The 19,934-nt window shown below is 39.6% G+C and overlaps 1 protein-coding gene across 1 annotated transcript in view; it reads left to right on the top strand.

Annotated features, from left to right (window-relative positions):
- SOAT1 (sterol O-acyltransferase 1) overlaps positions 1–19,934 on the top strand; it is a 63,304-nt gene that overhangs the window by 18,423 nt on the left and 24,947 nt on the right. The window contains exon 3 of the mRNA XM_010375680.2: positions 11,471–11,529. Within this exon, the coding sequence (XP_010373982.1) occupies positions 11,471–11,529 (59 nt within the window). The remainder of the gene's footprint in view (positions 1–11,470; positions 11,530–19,934) is intronic.

The raw sequence follows: 19,934 nt of genomic DNA on the forward strand, positions 1-19,934 counted from the left end.
ATAGTTTGCAGGGTTAGTCTGGAAAAAGAGATGGGCTACTCTTTCCTCTGACACAGAAATGTTGGAGAAGAGGATGAAAGACAGCGAAAATTAAGAAACATAGAAGACATTTAAGGATTGGTAGCAAAACTGAACAACTAAAAAGTTACTTGGTGGGGCTGGGACTTGAAAATGGAAATGGTTTCGAAACACTTTTGTGAGGAATGTCACAGAAATTCATCAAGAGGCAAAGACAAAGACTGCATATTTTCATTGCAGGCCTGCCTGAGGCTTGACAGCAGCAGTTTAGAATGGGCCCATTTTCCTAATTTTTTCTGTAGTGCATGGCAATTTGGAATCAGAAAGCAGATAGCAGGTAATATCTGGAGTCAGTGTGTGGCACGATGGGTCCAGGAAATTGGTGGTGGTGATAAGGGACAGATAGAAATAATGACAGAGGGTTAGTAAGTCTGTTCTGGTTGAGAAAACTAGAAAACCAAAACAATGACTTCTATCAGAAGAGAAACTGTCTCTTTCCCTGTCTTTCTCTTTAGCGATGAAATTCCCTAGAAATTCCCCAACAGACTTCTTATGTCTCATTGGCCAGAGTTAGATTACAATTTATGCTAGCTATCTACCTTTTGCCTCTCCAGTCTTTTCTACCCTACTTTGTTTCCTGGGAGACTAACCTTAAGAACTGCAACAGTAGTCTCCAGTGCCCTGTGTGGTTCTGGTAGGCTTGGCCAGTGGGAGAACTTCAGGAGATCTAAGAGCAGAGAGTAAGGTGGGTGTGTTTGTAACTAAGTTTCTCTCCCTGGTAGGTAACCATCACTCCTTTCTAATATTTCTCTCCAAAGAGTTCTCTCTGGGTTCCACCAACCCTTTCCCCGCTTTGCCCTTTCTGGCCTCAGGATAGTAACAGCTTTCATGATGTTTATTACTAGCCCTAGAATTCCATATCATCCTTACCATCCTTTGTTGGTTTTCTTAAACTCTGACCACACACTTACAAAAAGGACCTCTTTAAATTTTTCCCAGTCAATAAGCTTGAGTGGGTCATCTCTTTGCTACCTGATACGCAGGCCCATTTTTAAGTCAGTTTTTGGCAAAGGCAGTGACATGCATGTCCTTATTTGGGAAGCAACCATCAGTGTTCACCATAGCTGTGTTGTATTATAAAAAATAATGTGTACGTACTTGTCTGTTTTATTTGCCAACCAGATTTACGGTAAACTTGGCCATCTAGAACAAAGTTGGCAGAAGTGGCTATGTTCATTCGTTTGTGTTTGTAGTGCTTTCTCATGCTGCAACAGTGGAGTTGAGTAGTTGTTACATAGTTGCAGACTATACTGCCCTTTATGGAAAAAGTTTTCTGACTCCTGATCTAGAATTACGTTGTTCAATATGGCTGCCACTAGAAGTACACTGTTTAATATAGTCTGGTTGAGCACTTGAAATGTGGCTAGTCTGGATTGAGAAACACTATAGTTGTAATATGTCAGATTTCAGAGACTTACTTACACCTGTTTCATTTTACTTTTTAATGTGGCTTCTAAACATTTTAAAATTACACACGGTGATTCACATTATATATATATATATATATATATATATATAATTTTGTTTTGTTTTGTTTTGTTTTGTTTTTAGACAGAGTTTTGCTCTTGTTGCCCAGGCTGGAGTGCAGTGGTGCGATCTCGACTCACCGCAACCTCTGCCTCCCAGGTTCAAATGATTCTCTTGCCTCAGCCTCCCAGGTAGCCGGGATTACAGGCATGCTCCACCACACCTGGCTAATTTTGTATTTTTAGTAGAGACGGGGTTTCTCCATATTGGTCAGGCTGGTCTCCATGTTGGTTAGACCTCATGATCACATGAGGTCACCCGACCTCAGGTGATCCGCCTGCCTTGACCTCCCAAAGTACTGGGATTACAGGTGTGAGCCACCACACCCAGCCACACATTATGTGTTTATAGGACAATACTGATCAGGAATGTAACTGGTGGCCTAGAAAGTAAGTAGATAAACTTCCCTTAGACAAAAGCCTATTAAATACAATATTGTCAAGAAAAGAGAGCATGGCATTTAGAGGCATCTGACTGAGCTTCAGGCCTCAGAAAAATCCAACAAGTCTTCATGGCTTCATTCCTTTGCCTGGAATAATGTTTCTAGCATTTGTTCACCATAATTTTTCTTTATTATTTGAGACTCAGTTCAAATATTGACTCCTCTGCAAAAGCCTCCTACATGCCTCATTCTTCCACAGCGCTTCTCTGTATTGTCCTTTTCCCTATTTGTAGTTTTCTCCTGAGATCCTGAAGGGAGGGTTTGCCCTGCATGTATTGGGTCCTCAGTGGGCTTTTACTTAATGCATGAGTACATCAATTGAGTAAATTAGTTACCAATTTAACAAGCCTGATTATTTGTCTCTTTTCTTCTGTGTAACTTTGGCAGTAAATCGACTATAGTAATAGAAGTGTGGGATTGTTAGGGAGAGCACTGTGGAAGCAGCCTAGGTAGAAAGGCGCAGCTCCCTCGGGCTGTTGAGTGGGGCCTGATTGCGCTCTACATTTCCGGTTTTGTTAAAGGTATCACTATAATAGTATAGTACAACAGTGGATCACTCTTACTTGTCCTGAAGATTATGTAGGGTAAAGTACATTTTTGTTTTATTTTTTGTAGAGAATGGGAGTCTTGCTTTGTTGCTCAGGCTGGTCTCAAACTCCTGGCTTAAAGTGACCCTCCTGTCTGCCTCACAAAGTGCTAGGATAATAATAGGTGTGAGCCAGCATGCCTGGAGTCTGGTGTTTTTTTTTTTAGGGTGGCAAAGCATTCATAATTTTACAAAAATTTTCATCAAAACTGGTTAAAATAAGATTTTTGACGTGTCAAGGAATAAATTTTAAACATGCCCATTAAATATAGTAGGTTTTAAAAGAGATAGCATTTATTCATGAAGATAAATATTGCAAGCTTAATTTTTTTAGAAATCAGAAAGTTAGGGGAAAAAATGTTGAATAGTTTTCCTTATGGAATTATGTGGGGTTCTATTAAGTTTCAGATAGCAAATAACTGACTCCTAGCGTTAGCAGTTAGTGTGTTACTAGAGGTAAGGCAAATAATTCAGAAATGACATCACCCTCAGTCCTGGCTTATCATTGTTTCAGGGTCAGTGTTCTAGAACTTGAGAAGCCTTGAGTTGAGTGCTGGTAAATAGTTCTTCAAATCATTGGATATGGGTGGGAATGGTGGCTCATTCTTGTAATCCCAACAATTTCAGAGGCCAAGGCATGAGGATTGCTGGAGGCCAGGAGTTCAAGACCAGCCTGGGCAACATAGCGAGGCTCTGTCTTTACAAAAATTTTTTTAAAAAAATTAGGTGGGTGTGGTGGCACATGAGTGTGGTGGCATGTGCCTGTAGTCCTAGCTACTTGGGAGGCTGAAGTGGGAGGATCCCTTGAGCCTAGGAGTTCCAGGCCACAGTGAGCTATGATCATGCCATAGCCATTGCCCCCTTGCCTGGCCAACAGAGTGAGAACCTGTCTCAAAAAAAAAAAAAAAAAAAAAAAAAAAACTGAATATTAGCTTTTAGGCATTCTTTTGACTTTTTTTTGACATTTTGTCTTCATTTATTTATGAAATAGTTTATTTATGAAACCATGGTCTGGTCATAGAACTAAATTAAAAATATATTCATAAAACTTACTGAAAAATTAAATGGACATTTGTCTTACCCTTATATTTCTTAATCAGTTACCAATTTGTAAATATCTTAAATTAATCCTCTGCTCTCCATTCTCCTTGCCATTTACAACATCACTTTTTGTCTGTATTTGTTACATTTCTCTGTTATGTGATCCTTTCCATCTTCCAATATCAGCTCAGTATTTTCCTGCATAAAATTCTTAGTTTCCTCAAAGCCCTTGTTATTATATGACCTCTAATCTGCTTCCCAGTCATAAACTGTGCCACTATCGATAATTGAAGACATTCCACTGTCTCCTGGCTTCCACTAATGTTAAGTCAGGCACGCGTTGTAATTGCAGTACTTGTGTAGTTGATATTCTTTCTGGGTGCTTTTAGTTTTTTTTAGCCCCTGCGTTAGACAGTTTCACTGTGATATGTCTAAGTAGATTATTATTATTATTATTATTATTATTATTATTATTATTATTTTCTGAGATGGAGTTTCACTCTTGTTGCCCAGGCTGAAGTGTGATCTCAGCTCACCACAACCTCTGCCTCCTGTGTTCAAGCGATTCTCCTGCCTCATTCTCCCGAGTAGCTGGGATTACAGGAATGCACCACCATGCCTGGCTAATTTTGTATTTTTAGTGGAGACAGGGTTTCTCCATGTTGGTCAGGCTGGTCTCAAACTCCTGACCTCAGGTGATCCACACGCCTCAGCCTCCCAAAGTGCTGGGATTACAGGCGTGAGCTACCACACCTGGCCCTAAGTAGATTATTTATCCTGCTTGGAATTATTTGACTTTATCCTAGAATTTGTATCTTTCAATAGTTCTGGCCAGTTATCAGCTATAATCACCTCAAATATTGTCTCTCCTTATAGAGCTCTGATTAGATGCATTTTGTACCTTCTCATTCTTCATGTATTTTTTCAAGTAACATACTATGAAAAGAAATGTCCAATAGAAGATTAAATTATATTTCTACCATAAAAATAGAGTAATAGTGCAATGAAAATAATATAGAAGAATATGTAATGACAGGGAAAAATGTCTACAATATATTAAGTGAAAAAAGCAGATAATAAAACAGTATGCATGTGAGTTTGTTTTTATGTTTTTATGGTTTGTTTTTAAAGGAAGGGGTTATTAAGCTTTAATTACCCCAAATATGCCTCCAGAGTTCATTTTGGCAAAGTAAATATTTCTGTTCAGTGTATTTTTTCTGGGAAATTGCTTTTATAAATTTGAATGGCTTTTAATCATCCTTTTTAGGCAAAATATACAATAGCAATTGTCAATGCTGAAATAAAAATACTTAAGCTATTACCATGTAGAGTAAATGAGAAAATACAAATTCTCAATTTTAAAAATTCATCTGCCAAAATGATAGTTCATTATCATAGGTTTGGTTTTTTTTGAATGAAGACAGCAAGCTAGACGTTGTAGTTTTCTGTTTCACGCTTTTCAGCACTCATTCCATTCTCTTTCATTCGCTTATCTGTGTAGGTCTGTGCACATAAGGATGTCTGATGTTTCTCGGTTCCCATAATGTAACAGATAACTTGACACTTCATTAAAAAGATAGGATAAAGATATTGAGTATCTCGTTATTCACAAGCTCATTTGTGAATAATGGCAGATGGCATTCAAAATTAATGCCCTGGGCCAGGTATGGTGACACATGCCTATAATCTCAGCATTTTGGGAGACTGAGGCAGGAGGATTGCTTGAGGCCAGGAGTTCAAGTCAAGACCAGCCAGGGCAACATAATGAGACCCTGTCTCTACAAAACACTTAAAAAAAATTAGCTGGGTGTGGTGGTAGCACACATCTATGGTCCTAGCTAGCGGGGCGGCTGATGCAGGAGAATCACTTGAGCTTAAGTGTTAGAGGCCACAGTGAGCTGTAATTGTGCCTCTGCAGTCCGACCTAGGTGACAGGGTGAGATCCTGTCTCAAAAAAAAAAAAAAAGCCCAAAAAACTTTACCCATATTTTATTAAAAGGGCAGATATCAATTAATCCAACTGCTTTTAAAATTGTAGTGGTACCATGATTCAGTGTGAAAATAAGAAACTGTCTCTAAATCTGTGACAATAATAATAAAGCTCAGTGTGTACCATACACAGGAGTTACACAGAGCAGTACTTTCTCATAAAAAAATACTGTCATACCTTTCAAATCCAATTTTTGTTATAAAATTACAAAAAAGATTCTCAGTCAGAATACTGCAGTTAGTCAAGTTAAACACCAGGAAACTATATTACTGTAACTTAATATACAGAAAGGAATATTTCAGAACAGAGAAATTAGAATGAAATGAATTTTAGAATATTTTTAGCATCACCTCCCCAAAACCCTGTACCCATTAGCAGTTATTCCCTTTTTGCCATAACCCCACGCCTCACTCTCTAGGCAACCACCAGCGTTTTGTCTGTCTCAGTAGAGTTATCTATTCTGGACAGCGTCATGTAAATAGGATCATACAATATGTAGTCTTTTGTGACTTCCTCTTTTCACTTGGCAAAATGTTTGTTTCACCCGTATTATAGCATGTATTAGTGTTTCTTTTTTGAGAGGGCATGTTTTTATTTCTCTTGCGTATATACCTAGGGGTGGAATTAATACGTCATATGTTGGCTCTGTGTTTAATCTGTCGAGGAACTTCCAGACTGTTTTTCAAAGCACTACACTTCCCACCAGCAATGTCCTGGATAATTGAAGTTTCTTTCTCCACATTCAAGCCAACACTTGTTGTTGTTTGTGTTTTTGATTATAGCCATCGTAGTAGGGGTGAAATGATATCTCATTGTAGTTTCGATTTGAATTTTCCTGATGGCCAGGGATGTTGAGTGTCTTTTCATGTGGTTATTGGGCTTTTTTTTGAGACGGAGTCTCACTCTGTGCCCCAGGCTGGAGTGCAGTGGCCGGATCTCAGCTCACTGCAAGCTCCACCTCCCGGGTTCATGCCATTCTCCTGCCTCAGCCTCCCAAGTAGCTGGGACTACAGGCGCCCGCCACCTCGCCCAGCTAGTTTTTTGTATTTTTTAGTAGAGACGGGGTTTCACCGGGTTAGCCAGGATGGTCTCGATCTCCTGACCTCGTGATCCGCCTGTCTCGGCCTCCCAAAGTGCTGGGATTACAGGCTTGAGCCACCGCACCTGGCCTGGGCATTTTATTTAAAAGAGAAATATCTGTTCTGTTCAGTTACTTTGCCTATTTTTTTTTTTTAGACGGAGTCTCGCTCTGTCACCCAGGCTGGAGATCTATGGCGTGATCTCGACTTATTGCAACCTCTGCTTCCTGGGTTCAAGTGATTCACCTGCCTCAGCCTCCCAAGTAGCTGGGATTACAGGCATGTGCTACCATGCCTGGCTAATTTTGTATTTTTAGTAGAGACGGGGTTTTTCCATATCGGTCAGGCTGGTCTCGAACTCCTGACCCCAGGTGGTCAGCCTGCCTTGGCCTCCCAAAGTGCTGGGATTACAGGCATGAGCCACTGCGCCCGGCCTACTTTGCTTATGTTTTAATTAGACTGTTTGGCTTTTTATTTTTTTATTTTATTTTACCTTATTTTTGAGACAGTCTTGCTCTGTAGCCCAGGTTGGAGTGCAGTGGCACATTCTTGGCTTACTGCAACTTCTGCCTCATAGGCTCAAGTGATCCTCTCACCTTAGCCTCCCAAGTAGCTGAGACTGTAGGTGCACATCCCCACACCTAGCTAACTTTTGTATTTTTAGTAGAGAAGGGATTTTGCCATATTGTCCAGGCTGATCTCAAACTCCTGGGCTTGAGTGATTGTCCCACCTTGGCCTCCCAAAGTGCTATGGTTACAGATGTGAGCCACCATGCCTGGCCTATTTGTCTTTTTAATGTTGAGTTGTAAGAGTTCTTTATATATTCTGGATACAAGTCCCTAATCAGATTTGCAATTTTGTTTCCCATTCTGTGGGTTGTCTTTTTACTTTCTTGATGGTGTTCTTTGTAGCACAAAAGTGACTTAAATTTTGATAGATTCTATCAATATAGTTTATCTATATTTTCTAATGTTGATCATTCTTTTGGTGTTTAAGAAGTCATTGTCTAGTCCAAGGCCTCTGTTTTCTTCTGTATTTTTAGGTATTTGATCCTTTGTGAGTTAGTTTCTACATATGGTGTGAGTTCTAGGTCCATATTCATGCTTTTTCATGTGGCTATTCAGTTGTCCCAGCTCTATTTGTTGAAAAGAAGAATCTTTCTGCATTTTTCTTGGCACCTTTGTCGAAAATCAGGTATTAATAATCATAAAGGTGAATGTTTGTTTATTTCTGGACTCTCAGTTCTTTTCCATTGATATCTATGTGTCTATCTCTAAAATTGGGAAGTGTTGAGTTTTCCAGCTTTGTTATTTTCTTTTTCATGATTTGTATGGCTATTCTGTGTTCTTGAATTTAGGATCAGCTTGTCAATTTCTGCAAAGAAGCCAGGTGAAATTTTGGTGAGGATTGCTTTAAATCTATGGAAGAGCCGGGCGCGGTGGCTCAAGCCTGTAATCCCAGCACTTTGGGAGGCCGAGACGGGCGGATCACGAGGTCAGGAGATCGAGACCATCCTGGCTAACACGGTGAAACCCCGTCTCTACTAAAAATACAAAAAACTAGCTGGGCGAGGTGGCGGGCACCTGTAGTCCTAGCTACTCCGGAGGCTGAGGCAGGAGAATGGCGTAAACCCGGGAGGTGGAGCTTGCAGTGAGCTGAGATCCGGCCACTGCACTCCAGCCCGGGCGACAGAGCAAGACTCCGTCTCAAAAAAAAAAAAAAAAAAAAAAAAATCTATGGAAGAATTGGGGAGCATTGCCATATTAACAATATTAAATCTTCTAGTCAATGAATAGGGGATGTCTTTAGACTTATTTAGTTAAATTTTTATTCCATTTTCTTCATGGCACCTTTTATTTGCATCAGATATTATAAAGTTGATGAATTCACATTCTTTTATTTCATTTTATTTATTTATTTTTTTGAGACGGAGTCTCGCTCTGTTGCCCAAGCTGGAGTGCAGTGGCATGATCTCGGCTCATTGCAGCTTCTACCTCCCAGATTCAAGCGATTGTCCTGCCTCAGCCTCCCAAGTGTCAGGAACTGCAGGCGCACAGCACCACGGCCTGTCAAATTGTTTTTCTTTCTTTCTTTCTTTTTTTTTTGAGATGGAGTCTCGTTCTGTCTCCCAGGCTGGAATGCAGTGGCGTGATCTCGTCTCACTGCAACCTCTACCTCCTGGGTTCAAGCAATTGTCCCTGCCTCAGCCCCCTAAGTAGCTGGGATTATAGGTGCCTGCCACCATGCCTAGATAATTTTTATAGTTTTAGTAGAGGTGGGGTTTTGCCATGTTGGCCAGGCTGGTCTCAAATTCCTGTTTAGGTGATCCGCCTGCCTCGGCCTCCCAAAGTGCTGGGATTATAGGCATGAGCCCCCATGCCCAGCCATGAACTCATATTCTTGGACATAATCTTTGTCATCCTTTGTAATCATTTCTGGTTGAGGTATGGCATTTTTCTTTATTCTTGGCACATTGGCAAATATCCTCTGAGACTTTCTTTTGAACCATTGTATTTTTAAAAACATTTATTGTAGAGATGGGGTCTTGCTACATTGCCCAAGATGGTCTCAAACCTGTAGGCTCAACTGATCCTCGCCACTTGGCCTCCCAAAGTGTGGGAATTTCAGACGTGAGGCACCATGCCTAGCCTGAATCATTATATCTTTATGATCATTCATATTCACCCTAAGGCTGTATAACATAATGACTTCCTCCATTATAGTCTGCAGAAATTTCAAGTCAGAAGTATTTGTTGTGGAACTTTCCTCCATCTCTAGTGCAGCTGTGGTTGGCTCCCATCTCCAATTGGCTGTTTGGTTGGACCTCTTCTATGTCTTTTAACCTCTCTATTATTCTCTGTCACTATTTCTCTGGACTATCTTCTGTATAATTTCCTTTGATCTATATTCCCATTTACTAGTACTCTCTTCAGACATGTTTGATCTACTGTTTAATTTATCCATTGAATTTGAAACTTCAATTTTTTTTGTTTTGAGAAATCTTGTTGGTTTTTTTCAAATCTGTTTGGTTAAATGGTTTCTTGTCCTTGCTTATGTTTTCCTTCTTTTTTTCTTTCCTTTTTTTTTTTGAGACAGGGTCTCACTCTGTTGCCCAGGTTGGAGTGCAATGGTGCTATCACGCTTACTGCAGGCTCAAATTCTTGGGTTCAAGTGACCCTCCCACCTCAGCCTCCCAGGTAGCTGGGACTACAGGCGTGCACCACCATGCCTGGCTTATTTTAAAACTTTTTTTTTTTTTTTAGAAATGGGGTTTTGCTATGTTGTTCAGGCTGGTCTTGAACTCCTGGAAACAAACAATCCTCCCCACCAGCCTCCTAAAGCGCTAGGATTATAAGTGTGCACCCCCACGCCCAGCCTTCCTTTTCTATGTTTTCAAGTTTCACTTTTATTTCCCTTAACATATTAATCATTCGGATTTTTTTTGTCCTAAAAGTAACAATTCCATTATCTTTAGTTTTTCAGTGCTGCATCTCTTAGCTGTTTCTGCTGTTTCCCATTTATTCTGCCTAGTTTCCTAGTATGTTTTATGAAGTTTGACTATTTTCCTTTTTTTTCTTTTTTTTTGAGACAGAGTCTCACTCTGTCTTCCAGGCTGGCGTGCAGTGGCGCAATATCGGCTCACTGCAACCTCGCCTCCCAGGTTCAAGCGATTCTCCTTCCTCAGCCTCCCGACTAGCTGGGACGAGCTTCTCCTTTTTATGGTAACTTTATCTTTTGGAATTCTGTACGGCCTTGATTGATATTGTAATCTTCCAGGGAGGAATTTCACTTGTGTCTGCCAGTAGCCTGGAGACCCAACCTGGATTAGCTTTAGAACATATTTATCTCAGATTTTTCAGACCACATAGATAGTGTGAGTTTAGATTGCAAACTCTAGTGAGGGGTTATGATTTCTTGGGGCAAATTTCCCCTCTCTGCACAGCATCGAGTAGAGACAGACACATTTCCTTCTGTTTTGGTTTCTTTCTTATACACTGAGGTTGTAGCCTTATGTGTGGTCCCTAGCTTTATGTGGCAGTATCCTGTTAGACTTCCCATTTTGGGCAGGCCCTAGACTTTGCCATTTTGTAAAGTATTGTCCTGTGTGTACTATTCTGCAAAAATACTGTACCCTGTGTTGCTGTCCGTGTAGAAGCTCAAGGTTTCTAGGATTTGGCGAGAATACTTAGATTTCTCATATATCCCCTAGAATTCCAGTTTCACTTCCTCCCTCCCTCCCTCCCTCCCTCCCTCCCTCCCTCCCTCCCTCCTTCCTTCCTTCCTCCTTCCTTCCTTCCTTCCTTCCTTCCTTCCTTCCTTCCTTCTTTCCTTCCTTTCTTCCTTCCTTCTTGCCTCTGGATTTGTGCTAGCTTGGCAATAACTTTTAAAAGGTTTTTGGTTTTTAATATTTTACCCAGCATCTTAGTGGTCTCAATTGTAGAATCTATTCAGGGAATCTGATTTTCCATGCTGTCAGAATTGGATCTATAGCATTGCATAATTAACATCGTTGTAATTACTGTGTGTACATTTACTCGCTTTGTTCTTTGTATTTTTATGTATACATTTCCTTCTAGTTATTTTGACCATGCTGTCATGTTTTATGGTTGTACCATAGTTTACGCGGTTACTTTTGTATTTGTTTGTTTTCAACTTTATGATTTAGATAGTGCTGCTAGGTAGCTGTATCCATCAACTTAAAAGTCATGTTTTTTTCTTTCCGTAGGTCGAATTGACATAAAACAGTTGATAGCAAAGAAGATAAAGTTGACAGCAGAGGCAGAGGCAAGTAACTCCCTCTACTAGAAACAAAAATGTAGAGTTTTAGATAGAGTTTTGTTTGGTAACATTTTTAATGATAAATTGCTCAGATAATTATTTAAGCAATTCATCCGTTGCCATTATCCTGTGGAACAAGAAAATAAGATCGGCTGACTTGTCATCCTGCATAAGGATTCAGATTACCTTTTTCTCTCCCATCTCATCTATCACTGGCATTTTCTGGCACTTACCAGCAAATCTTGGTTTTAGTGACCCATGGTTAATAGTTGATAGCATTGAATGTCTTTATTAGTGCTTTATGAAAGTATCTGTCATGGTTCACAGTAAATAGCAGCCCTCCAATAAACGTTGAATCTGAATCTAGAAGTAGATTCCCTGTCGAAGAAATAGAAATAACAACTCAAAAAAAAAAAAAAATCATGAAATCATTTCAAGTGGGGATAAATAGTTCTACAAACCAGAATTCCTCAGTACCCTCAGGAAATTGTGGAGGGCAAAGAACATATTTTGAAAAAACATTATGATCTAATACCTGGATGTAAGTTGACTTAAAATCCAAAGCAAACTCCTGTTTTCCCAAGGAGAAGATCACTTCCAAAATTTATTGGCCAGTTTGACTGTATAAACATCCAGTGATGAAGATGAAGTAGCCCTGTTTTATTTATTTAGTTACATGCATATGTACATATGCATTTATAGAATAATCTCGATTTAGAAATGTTTTTGTAATCGTATTTCATGAAATGTATGCCAGATTATTTATACTCACTTTGATGTCAACTTTGTTATTATCAGACCTAGTTTTTTAGTTATCATCCAAGGCCAGGGGCGTAGTATTTGTACTTTCATCTCATTTGTTGGAAATCGGTACTGTTTGAGTCCAAGGATGATGCTGTCACAGCAAATTTATTAAAGAACATATTTGCTTAACATTAAGAGATCTACCCTCTCCTCCTTCCATCATCCTATAGGCATATTTGTGATGACTACAATGTAATCCCTTATGGTACTGTTTTATAAAGTGGTACGCAAAAGATTTATTTACTGCACTTGAAATTGTGGGTATAGACTCCTAGTTAATAGGGTGTTAAACTTTATTTTTCCTAATTCCATTAAGTTACCCGTGTAAGCCTCCAGCACTACAGTGATGAAGGTCATTTCTGGTGAATGTCTTTCCCAATTAGTGCTTTGTTTCTCCATCATAAGAGATTGTTTAATGATTTGTTATGCAACTTCTTATCTGATGACTAATTTATAATTTTGGCTAAGAAAATAAAAATATTTAATGTATAGACACATGCTAGTTTTTTTTTTTTTTTTTTTTTTTGGAGACCAAGTCTCTCTCTGTCACCCTGGCTAGAGTGCAGTGGCACGATCTCGGCTCACTGCAACCTCCACCTCCTGGGTTCAAGCAATGCTCCTGCCTCAGCCTCCCGAGTAGCTGAGACTACAGGCACGTGCCACCACACCTGGCTAATTTTTTGTAATTTTTAGTAGAGATGGGGTTTCTTTTCTTTTTTTTCCAGCCCATAGGTGTTTTATTTTTTTTTTAGCCTGTATTATGCCATGAATTCGTGGAGAATAGGTTCCAGCAGCTCAGGCTCCTTCCCATTGGTTCTCACAAAGTGTGCTTCTCTGGGTGGAGCAGGCTGGCGCTTCAGTTGAACCCAGGTACCTTTCTCTTTGGCTTCTTTCTTTTTCTGATCATTTTCCTTCATGCGTTTCAGGAAGCTATCTCGGCTCTTAAAGGGCTTAATGTGCTCAGTATGCACATTAATTCTCTTGGCAAGAAGCTTGCCCTTGTTTGTTTACAACAATGCCAACAGCATGCTGGCTGTAGACATTGTAGACTCCTCCAGTTATGCCATGGTAACACTTGTAGGGCATTCCTTTTTGAACAGTACCCATTCCCTTGATGTCTACAACATCACCTTTCTTGTAGATTCACATACACGTGGCCAAAGGAGCAACTCCATGTTTTCTAAAAGGCCTAGAGAACATTTATCGGGTGCCTCTCCTCTTTCCCTTTGTGTTCGACATTTTGGTGAATTACTGGAAGATGGTGGTTCCGGCCTAAAGGGCGAGATGGGGTTTCACTGTGTTAGCCAGGATGGTCCCAATCTCCTGACCTCGTGATCCGCCTGCCTTGGCCTCCCAAAGTGCTGGGATTACAGGCATGAGCCACCGCGCTCGGCCTAAAATAAATTTTGTTTTTGTGGTTTACTAGAGTGTTTCTGACCCTTCTTATTTCTCTAGTCAGGCTGGATACCTACATTTTTGTTATTCCTTTTTCAATTCTTCCTTTGTCCTTTTTTGTTCCTGCCCTTCTTATCAAGAACACAAAACCTTATTATGTTCTATTTGTGAGGGAAAGTTTCAAATAGGTGAAAAGTAAGTCTGTCTCTGCTTTCATTCCTCTATTGAAAAATCTAAAGTGGGAGGAGAACTTCTCATACAGAAGCACAAACCCAAAGGCGAGAGGGAGTTTGGGGTAGAAAGTAGAGGTTTTACGGAAAAGGGGCAGAAAGGGGTGGCAGGAAGAGAGAGAATGGGGGGATATTCCAAGGATTTAAGTTAAAACTTTTTAAAGAATATTCTACTTGTCTGCTTTATATATTAATAAAATTATGAAATCTTTTAGCTTGGTCACTTAGGAGGATTAGAAGAAGAAAGTAATGAATGAAGTAAGGGAAAAGCTGAAAGAAAGGCGGACTTTGGTTTAGCTCATATTAATATGTGTATTGTGCAAGTGGCATAAGGATTGCAGAGTTGTGCAAGACTTGTTCCCTGATGTTAAGGGAAGTATTGGCCTGAACAAAGGTAATGGTGTTGGAAAACTTACACTGTACGTATTTTAGGGCACTTAATGGGCATCTGTGTCTCTATTGGGGCACAATGGCAAGAAAAAGTTGAAAAACTGAGGCTAGATTATAAAACATTTTTTCTCAACTTTTATGCCCTCATTCATGTAGCTCTTTCTATCTGAAATTCATTCTTTCTCCATCCACCAATCAAAATAATGTATATCCTTCAAATTTTAGGTCAAATCTTGCTGTTTCTACAGTTTTCTGAACATTCCAGTTGAAATGATGTCCTCTTTACTCTATATTCCTAACTACTTAGTTTATATGCCTACTATATACTCTATATGTATTAGACCGTACATTATTCTGAATGAGTCACCAAATGTCATTTGGTGAACTTTAGGTGATTTGACTTAGAAGTTTTAAAACTGTCAATTATTTGCTGTCTAATGAGATTGACTATTTTACCATTGTTTATTAATTGTAATTTTTTTTTCTTTTTTTTTTTTTTTTGAGACAGAGTTTTCACTGTGTTGCCCAGGCTGGAGTGCAGTGATGCAATCTCTGCTCACTGCACCCTCCACCTCCTGGGTTCAAGTGATTCTCCTGCCTAAGCCTCCCCGGCTGCTGGGATTACAGGCATGCGCCACCACGCCCAGCTAATTTTTGTATTTTTAGTAGAGGCGGCCTTTCACCATGTTGGCCAGACTGGTCTTGGAACTCCTGACCTCAAATGCTTCACCTCCCTCGGCCTCCCAAAATGCAGGGATTATAGGCATGAGCCACCGCGCCCAGCCAATTGCAGTGTTTTTGAACAAGATATAGTAGGACTACTGTTCTGATGTGAAAGTTCAGGATGGCATATAGAGTTTGGAGACAGTCAGAATTGATAGGGAGCTGTTGTAATATTTTAGTATTTTAGACTCAGGAAACAGATGAGCCAGTAGGAGAAGGAAACTACATTTAGAAGTCCTCTTACAGGCTAAGCTTTTATACTACGTACTTTATATACATAATGTTACTTAAATCATCCCATTTATAAGAGAGCTCTAATTGCTCACTTTTTTTAGTTGTTGCTTTATTGGTTGACATTTACTAACATGGAAGGACTTGAGATAATAAGTATGTGAACATTGTTCAGAGCCATGAACTTGGTTTGTTTTTTCACATACTAATTCCTTTTCTGTTGTGGGTTTTTTCATATAAGTTTTGAAAACTGAAAGTTAGGAATCTTTCTGGTCATTTGTAATTTGTGTCATGTTCCTCCCAGTTGTCACTTCATCTTTCCTTGATCTTTAAAGTGAGAGCATTGCACTAGTTGTCTCCAAGGTCCCTTTTAGCTCTAAAGGTTTATGTCATAATTGTGTAGCTGACTAAAGCTTTTTCAGAATTCACTGCTTGTTATTGTAAAGGAAATAGTCGATAAATCTCATTGGCTGCTGTTTCAGCTCCACAGAACTAGAGTTGTCAGGTAAAATACAGTATGTCCAATCGAATTTGAATTTCAGATAAACAATGAATACTTTTTTAGTAATCATGCAATATTTGAGACAGACTAAAAAGTTATTTATCTGAAATTTAAATTTAAATATAGTGTCCTGTATTATTTGCCAAATTGGGCAACCAACAAAGAACTCTGAAAGTTAAATGTGTAGCTAGAGGAGCTCTTATTAAGGACAGGCGTGAAGAAGTTCGTCAAGCATTGAGCAAACCTTTTGGTCTAAAGGGAAGAGGAGTGAGGGAAGTGATGATGTGAGTGTGTTGAAATTAGTGGTTTGAACTGACTGAATCTCTTAAGGTCTCTTCAAGGTCTAACATGGTTGTTAAAAGAAGTTTTATCTAATGCCAGTGGGGTCATACAAACTTGTGTAACTCTGAGTTATGACCTTTTGAAATCCTTAGAATTGTGTTGTAACAAGACTTTAAAAGATCTTAGAACAGTCCAAGGGAGATTCATATGATTAAGTCCCAACCAACTTACATTAACAATTTAATTAGCTTTGCTTTTGTTGTTGTTGTTTTTAATAGAGACTATGTTGCCCAGGCTGGTCTCAAACTCCTGAAGGCATAAAAGAAAATATATTCAAATGATATTAATGTATCTCACAAAATCTTAGGAGAAGATGAACATTCAAGCTCTGGAAAGAGTAAGGATTTTAGAAGGAAGAGTTTAGATACTTTAGATATTTCAATATAATAAAGTTTGCACTCACTTTCTTTCAAAGCTCAGAACATCAGATTTATTATAAGAAAGATAATTGAATTTTGGCCAGAAGGACAAGGTCATATAGTATAGCCCTGGCCTGGACATTAGATGCCTGTTCTCGGTTCTGAGAGGAGTTTTCAGAGAAAAATGAATATGTTAAGACGGGCAAAGGGAATGTCTTTACTAATTGATGTTTGTTGAACTTTTGTTAATGTACACAACTTTATAGAGGGAATGTTAGGTCTCATGTGAATATTAGAAGGATGAAAAAAATTACTTTCTATTTCTACTTCTTAAAAATACATTTTTGGGCTGGGCACATTGGCTCATACCTATAATCCCAGCACTTTGGGAGGCCAAGGTAGGTGGATCACTTGAGTTCATGAGTTTGAGACCAGCCTGGACAACATGGCAAAACCCTGTGTCTACAAAAAAATACAAAAATTAGGTGGGCATGGTTGTGTGTGCTTGTAGTCCTGCTACTCAGGAGGCTGAGGTGAGAGGATCATTTGAGCCCAGGAGGTAGAGGTTGCAATGAGCCAAGATGGTGCCACTGCACTCCAGCCTGGGTGGTAGAGCCAGACTTTGTCTTAAAAAAAAAAAAAAATTGTAGCAACATATTCTGTTTGCTTCTCATGTAGCATTGCAAATATTGTTTTTTCACATCAGTACCTTATGCTATTGTCCAGCAATTAAATGATCAAACTGTGATGAGTAAGAGTCAGGATACAAAAATTAGCTGGGTATGGTGACTCATGCCTATAATCCTAGGTACTGGGGAGGCTGAAGCAGGAGAATCACTTGAACCCAGGAGGCAGAGGTTGCAGTGAGCCGAGATCATGTCATTGCGCTCCAGCCTGGGAGACAAGAGTGAAACTCTGTCTCAAAAAAATAAATAAATAAAAAGACTCAGGTGTCATGTCTGCAAATAAGAGTTTCTCGCCATGGTTTTTCAGTCATTTGAGTAACACCTTCTAAAAAAGTTTTTGGTTCAGGCGTGGTGGCTCACACCTGTAATCCCAGCACTTGGAGAGGTTGAGGCTGGCGGATCACGTGAGTTAGAGACCAGCCCAACCAATGTGGTGAAATCCCATCTTTACTAAAAATACAAAAAAATTAACCAGGTCTGGTAGTACATGCCTGTAGTCTCAAGTACTCTGGAAGCAGGAGAATCACTTGAACCAGGAGTTGGAGGTTGCAGTGAGCTGAGATCACACCACTGCACTCCAGCCTGGGTAACAGACCATGACTTCATCTCAAAGAGAAAAAAAAACGTTTTTGGATAGTGCTTATCTATTGATTTATTGGCCGACTGCTGGAGAGACAAGTCTAAGTATTTTCTGCTCAGAAATCCTTTGATTATTGTATAAGTTAAGAATGGGTTTTGCTGTAATAGTGAACAAAATAATAGGGGCTTATACAAGATTAGTAATTTCTTTTTCTCATGTCTGCAATTCAGAGGTAGGAGGTCCATAGCTGGTACTGACTCCATCGTCCTCAAGGACCCTGGTTTGGTTCCTTCTAGTTCCCTACCTCACCATTTGTAATTGCTTGATGGGTTCTTCTTACCCTCGGCACAGACAAAACCAATGGACTGAGACAGCGGTAATGCAGTAGAGAAGGAGTTGAATGCAAAGCTAGCCAAATGGAAGGAGAGGAGTTTGTTATACGCTCCAGCCTCTGAGAACTCAGAGGCTTGGGTTTTTATGGATAAGTTGACAGGCAGGACTCTAGGGAATGGATGCTGCTGATTAGTTGGGGTTGAAATCATAGGGGTGTGGAAAACAGTTCTCACACACAGAGTCAGCCTCTGGATGGGGGTAACAGGACCGGTCATGGGTTTAGGGGGTAAGCTGGTCAGTTGCCAGAATCCAAAGATCAGAAAAACATCTCAAAAGATGTTCAGGTCCCTCCTATAATCCTAATTTTGTGGCATTTCTTTAGTGTTACAAAGGTGGTTTCAGTTCCCAACGAGGGACTATTACCTTCTTACATCAAAGTTGAACTATGAATTTCTCCCAGAGTTAGATTGGCCTCTGCTCAGGAATGAGTGAGGATGGCCAGCCTGTGAGGCTAGAAGCATGATGGAGTCAGACATGCTAGACATCTCTCACTGTCATAGTCTTTGCAAAGGCAGTTTTACATTCATAGGCTGTGGTCCTCCTCATTGCCCAAATGGCTCTAGTCATTTCATCTGAGTTCCAAGTGGCAAAATTGAGGGAAGGAAAGGAGTAGGGGTAAGGAACAGGTATCTGCTGTCTGTTAAGGAAATTTTCTGTGGACTTTGACAAACCTTTTCCACCTGTATCTTACTGGCTACCTAGGTGCAAAGAGAGACTGGGAAGTTTATTTATTCTAAGCAGTCATGTGCCCAGATAGAAATCAGGGATTCTGGTACTAAGAAAGGGGGTAGGCACTGATAGGGTTGACAGATAACAGTTTCTACTATGGCTGTCTATTTTTCTTTGCTGCCCCAATCTACTGGTCAAATTTCACCTTTTTGCTATGCAAGTGTGACTATGCATTTTTCTGATATTTTCCTTTCTGCCTTTCCTCATTTTATTTAAATGCACAAATGTAAGAATCTCTAGTCTATTTTGAAGAATTTTGGGAAAGTCAGTTTATTATTGTGCTTTATGATTTCATCACTTACAAAAGGTAGACAGGTACCTGTCCTGTTGCCCTTGAATGTTTAGCAGTTCGATTTAATGAATGCCTACTTGGTTTCTTTGTCTATCAGGTACTACATTAAGTGCTGGGATTTTTAAAAAGTTGTATTTTCTGTTCTCATGCTGAGAACACTATATATAAAATGCATAAGCAAGGGGAACAGTGACTTAATTATATACCTTAAAAATGTTCTTTGGCCAGGCACAGTGGCTCACGCCTGTAAACCCAGCACTTTGGGAGGCCAAGGCAGGCAGATCATTTGAGGCCAGGAGTTCGAGACCAGCCTCGGCAACATTGTGAAACCCTGTCTCTACTAAAAATACAAAATTAGTTATCAGTTAACAAAAAGATATGGTGTTTGAAATCAGTTGGGTAGGGGGCAGACAGTGAGATGCCAAAAAGCAATAATATATAGAATTTCAAAGTAAGTGCAATGAAGGAAAAGAATGAGATTCAGTAAGAGAGGAGAATAGAAAGAACTTTAGAGTGAATTATCGGGAGACCTTTTTGAGGAGTCAATTTAGTATAAGTCCTAAGCACTGTATTACCTGTTCCATTGTGTTACTTGTTTTGCTCAGAAAGGTCAGGTTTCTGGTACCGTGCCACCAAGATTAAAAGATTATCTGTGCAAAGACAGGCAGCAAATCAGAGAAAGAAATAATTTTTAGACTAGCACTAATATGACCTTGTGGGGTTAGACTATAATGTTCTTTAAAACCATTTTTGAA

The sequence above is a fragment of the Rhinopithecus roxellana genome, chromosome 8, assembly GCF_007565055.1.
Source record: "Rhinopithecus roxellana isolate Shanxi Qingling chromosome 8, ASM756505v1, whole genome shotgun sequence".
NCBI classification, from domain to species: Eukaryota; Metazoa; Chordata; class Mammalia; order Primates; family Cercopithecidae; genus Rhinopithecus; species Rhinopithecus roxellana.